Source organism: Danaus plexippus, chromosome 8, assembly GCF_018135715.1.
Source record: "Danaus plexippus chromosome 8, MEX_DaPlex, whole genome shotgun sequence".
NCBI lineage: Eukaryota > Metazoa > Arthropoda > Insecta > Lepidoptera > Nymphalidae > Danaus > Danaus plexippus.
In genome coordinates, this window is record NC_083542.1 from 6,154,266 (window position 1) to 6,159,978 (window position 5,713).

The window sequence follows — 5,713 nt, forward strand, 5'->3', positions numbered from 1 at the left end:
ATATATTGGGGCCACAAACATTACATAAGAGAAACTAGAAAGTCGAAAAAAATATATTTGAGACAGAAAATTAAATGTTTCTTTTAATAAAAAAAAAGTACTAATTAATGTTATAAAATTCTATTTTTATCACATAAACAGACTTGGTTGGGTATCATATTTAACTACTTATTATATATGCAGAATTTATGAAAATTAATATATTATGATAATGGGAAAACTTAAAATATAACTTATTACTTTGTAGATTCAACTATCACAGCATTCTCATCGACAACATTACTTCTACTGCTACTATATGATACTTCTAAAAATTTCATAACACGTAATATTTAATGCTCACGTCTTTGTATTTTTCTTCTAACGCTCCGACATCCAGCTACTATCAGACGAAAATTGAAACGCCACTCACGTGTTCACGTAAAGCAATGTACCTACTTACCTACTGCAGTGAAAATTTAAAGAAGTAATATTACAAAAAGACACTCAACTACTTTGTAGATATACCTATTTCGCTTTTATGAATTCTTTAATTTTTCTCGTTAATATATTATGTTTCAATGTTTTGTTTTATAGGAGTTATATCAAAATCAAATACAAAGTTTGGCATTACTTTGGGTCGTCTTGTATGTTTTTTTTTTTTAAATCTGGTTTCTGTTGACATTTACAGTCATATAAGGTATTAGTTGTACACGTGTTTAATATTAAGTAGATATTAGTCGATATCATATACTATCGCTATTGTATTGATTAGACTTTCTGAATATTGAATGTAATCAAGCGATTATCCTTTTGTTCTCAGTAATTCGAAACCACCTTTCAGGAATAAATTTACACAGCGTATTTTGTTAGCGCCATGTCAATCTTCACGCTTGATAGTTTCTTTTGAAGAGTTCTTCTCAGGCGATCGACTGAATGGTTCGTATTTACGGTCCAAGAAACTTACTAAGCTTGCCCCTATTTACTTACCATCCCTTGTTAGATTTCTTATGGTGTTCATTTTCTTGTCTATTCTAAATTAACAAATGCAATAAACGCATTACTGTCTTATAAGCTAAGTAAAAGATTACATCAGGTTTAGATCGAGGAAAATGTATATTGCAAAGATAAGAAGACTACGTGCCTCCGTTATACAGAAAGAGGGTTAAAGCAAGAACAAGAATTATGAGTTTTCCTATTAGGTGGTGGAATTTATTTATTAATTTAAAAAAAGTATAATGCAAAAATTCTGGTTAGAGTAAAGTAGCGGTAATCTTCATTGTATATATTTCCTTTGTCCATTTTACTCGTCCCTGAAACAAAACAAAGGTTGAGCATAAGTAAAGCAAGCTGTCCTTTCAATAGTCAAAAACGTTAGTTATAATGTATGTAACCGATACATATGTGTGCGGTTAGGTTACACGAGATAAATCACAGAGCCGGTGTTATACACATAACTCTTCGGCATCGGGCCACTTGACATTAGCAAGGCCCCGTCCCCTAACACGGATCGTTAACTTTTGGAATAGACGCGTTAGATATTCGGGATTTCGTTTTGATTTAATGTTTCTTTTTTATTTTGTTTTAGTTTTTGGATAAAAACGTTATAATTTTTTTTTTATTTATCACACTTTTCCGAACTTTTACTTGTTATTATGGCTTTTAAATTCGAGAAGCATTTCGGCTGAAAAGACTTTAACGGATTTCAAGAGCTAATGCATTGTTATATAATAAAAAGGCTCCATTTAGAAGTCTTGACCAGCAAATAATGGAAATTGCTATTTAAAATAAAAAAATTAAACATTAAATATGTGCTAACTTAGTTAAAACGTGAGGCAGCACATAAGGAAAGAAAAAAGATTACCACGTCACTTGGTGTTTAAAAAGACTTCCTTCCTGATCTTGGATAAAATATAAGAAAAAGGTTATTGGAAAGGACGAACTGTGAAATTTTTGAGTCGCATCCGGTTTGGGGAAACGAATTTGTATTAAATATAATATTGTTCGTTCATGTTAGGGAATTATTATGAATTTGTTTCAATACAATTACTAGCAATTGACTGATATTTGTTTACCAGATTTGCATATTTAGAGTTAAGTTGATTGGAATTGTTTATAATATAACAAATTACTATACTTATTTTTTTTGTTCTTCCAATATAATGTTGCAATATTTTCAGTATTATTTTATATACTTATGCAATCACGACTGAGTTAATTTCAAACATATTAAAGTAAACAACGTTGCTCAGAAAGTTATCTTTGATCTTAAAAGATATATTTTTTTAATAGTGTATGTGACTTCATGCATAAAGTCTGTCTCATATCTAACCATACATACATAGATTGATCTTTTAATTCAGGTTTTACTTAACTGTCGATGGTAATAAAAGTTATTTATTTGAGTGAACCGTAATTAGAAGTGTTTTTGGCTAAATACCTTTTTTCCTAAAATAATCCAAACTTTCCAAAAATTTCTAGATAGTCCAGAGATTTTACAGTATTGAAATTTAACATCGAGATTGGTTGAGATTACTAGAAGGATAATTTATTTCATTATGGCCATGTTGACCCTTCCCATGAGAATCGTATGCGTCCTTTTCAAAAATCATGAATTTCGCATAATAATTAATTCATTTTAAGCCAGTGTTATTTTAGTTTATTAGTTTTTTTTATTGATACCTGACAAATTAATTATATCCTTGTCAATTGTGTAACTTGAAAAAATATATTGAAAAATGTTGCCTGTAATAATATTCATGGGATTATATTTGACTTTTAAATTTGTATCAATTTAAGATATTGAAATAACTTTCCTGATCATAGTTTCATGTAGCTGGCCCTTCAATTTATGTCAGGATTCGTTACTCAATTTCCAAACGAATAGAAAAATGTAGCGATGTATTTATTAATAAATCTCTGTTTATGATTTCTTATTTGGGTCAAATACGTTAAGCAAAGGAAGGAGTTTTGTTGTTTCCTATAGCTTATTGTCAAAGGAAATCAAAGAAAATGAATAACCATAGTTCAAAGAATTCAGTATAGGGGAATGAAGTTGGAAGTTACGTAAAAATAAACTTTGCTCAGAGCAAACGATTACAGAGAACAAGATATTGTTTTTAATAAAAGTAAGTAAGTTTTTTTGTCATTTGTCAGAAAAGATTTATTTGATTTTGCTCAGATAAAACGTGGTTGAAGGAACATAAAAATAAATTGCTGATTATATTACTAAAACAGTGTACGTTTATTTATAGTGTTTATGTCATTCGAAATCGAATATCTCTGAATTTTTAAATGAACATTCTAGAATCAAAAAAGTATAACATCTGCTGTAGACATCTGTGTTTTAAAACCACATTCAAAAGCAAGTTTTGGTTTTAATCAGCAACATTGTTCAACGACCAGAAATTTTAATTTATGGTATAAAAATAATTTGTTTAATGTTAAAGATTATTATTTATATATTCATATGTATGTTATACGAAGTTTTGCATCAAACATCATTCAAGATCTTAAGAGACGATAGTCGTCTATGAAAACAGATACTAATAATTATAATAGTAGTTCATTGAAAAATTACATTTATTGTATTTTTCTAAACATTTTTTTTTTTATGTAGCCGAGATAGCAGCTTACAAATTAGGAACCTGAAAATCATTACTTTTTTAACAGATACATGCTAGACTAGTGAAAGTGGATTATTTTGCGTGAGAAGGAAAAGCTATATATTTTTGTTGTGATTTTCTAAAGTTTTTCTTGTTTCTGTAAATATGGAAGAAAAAAAGATGCTGTGGACAGAATGATCAAAAGGTGATTGGAAAAGACAGTGGCGAAAATTATCCCGGTTTGGATCCAACCCGAAAATGATGGAAATATATCAAACTCTCTTTAATGACGTCGCTTTATTTAAAAATTAAGAGCACCATAATTACTGCTATTTAAAAATTTAGACCTTCTCAGAGTTCTTTTAAATCCAGATAAATTAAAGAAATTAAAAAATTAATGGTGTAAATTATTTAGGACACCCTCTATAGCATTGCTGTTCTAATATAGAAAGGACCAAATAAACTAATAATGTCTGAAAGAAATGATACGCAAAACATCTTTTATAATTTTATATCGGGTTGGTATTTTACGAGGTAAAGAACAAAATCTCATTGCACCCCTTTTTGAAGACATCTTGAACGTAAGCTTATACTAAGCCAACATCAAAAACAATTTAATTCTCTGTAAAACTCATGCTAAAATGTAACATTTCAATGGAATTATACGCTAAAACTCCTTACTTACTTTATTTTGATTATTATAAATAAAATAATAATTCACACATACCGCGTTTTATTAATAATTAAGGACATTACGTGCGAAAACTTGTTTCTAGACTTTATATAATACTACATATACTGCAGGTAACACGACTTTAGAATATTAATTTTCGTAATGGCGTCTCTTTTTTCGTTTTGTTATGGTATATTTACAAGAAATTTGAATAGATACATTTAAACAATGCAAAAACAGAGAAAATGTAAATGGTATTAACCATAACCGAAATAGGCGTCCCAAATAGGTCCATTTATAGACGTTATTGATGTTTATTCATACTAACGGACGGGTAAAAAGCTTTTCCATTATTACGTCAAGTTATACTTTCTTAAGATTTAACATTTAAAAGGCTATAGAATATTTAGTAAAAGGAATTCAGCCAAGCAAAGGATCAAGTAATGGTAAATGATGTACATTTTTATAATGTAGATTTTAATTAAGAATGGTGTTCTTCACATTTCTATATGGAAAAGGCTTTAGGTAAAGCTGTGGTATTTTGATTTACTTCACTGTTTATTATATAACATTTTACCACACGTTTCGAATGCTTTATAACAACCATGATTACGGGCAGGCGACATGTAAAATTAAATTTTGTTTCAAATAAACGTTATGCGTAGTTGTTTACAAATGATAGTTCTGTTATCATTATTGAATAAAAAGGACTTAATAACAGTACTTACTCGTCGAAACCTCCTGTGAATACTTCAAGTTCAGATTCGTCGTCATCTGTAAACATGGTGATGTCCACAGAATAAGATCGTCCCTGAGAATTGACTTCATTAATGTATTCCAAGTTTGAAACAAAGTTCTTGTAATGTTTATTATAATCTTCATCGTCTTCATATTTTTTGTTGTAGTCCTTAATAAATTTTTCGAACAATTTGGGAGCTTCCTTTAGATCATAGATCGGTGGATCTTCCTCCATCGCTGTTCCTTCATCTTCATTTCTTAAATAAGACTCTTTGTTTCCAATCTTTAAGCCCGCTGTATTGAGTACCAGTACACATGATATTATTATTAAATATTTCATTTTATTAACAGGCAGTCAACCTTATGATGATTGAGACGCGTCTGTTATTTATTTCTAATAACTTGAAATACGTTGATCTTGAGAACAAGTTACAGCGCAAAGGTCATCCTAAATCGAACAACGTAATAAATAACATATTTCCGTATTATTTTATAACATTATGTTACATTGATTGCTTGATTTAATCTCATCGGTAGCTTATTGTATAGGGATTTAAGATATTCTCTATTCAAATTCATTAAATGGTTTTTGTTACACGGTTTGATTTCACGAGGTGGACAGCTTATTTTTTATGTTAATTTTTATGAGTGTGTTGCTTACATAATACAACAACGATTATCTGTTCATCATTCGTTAGCTAGTTTCATCGAATGCAAG

At 29.3% G+C, this 5,713-nt stretch overlaps 1 protein-coding gene across 1 annotated transcript; it reads right to left on the bottom strand.

The window, feature by feature from the left end:
- Nucleotides 1–1,162: 1,162 nt before the first annotated feature.
- On the bottom strand, nucleotides 1,163–5,399 carry LOC116773294 (uncharacterized). Its single transcript, XM_032665722.2, has 2 exons — nucleotides 4,986–5,399; nucleotides 1,163–1,292 (listed from the first exon to the last, which is right to left on the bottom strand). The coding sequence occupies exons 1-2, from the start codon at nucleotides 5,333–5,335 to the stop codon at nucleotides 1,283–1,285; spliced, it is 360 nt and encodes a 119-aa protein (XP_032521613.1). The 5' UTR covers nucleotides 5,336–5,399; the 3' UTR covers nucleotides 1,163–1,282.
- Between the last annotated feature and the right edge of the window lie 314 nt (nucleotides 5,400–5,713).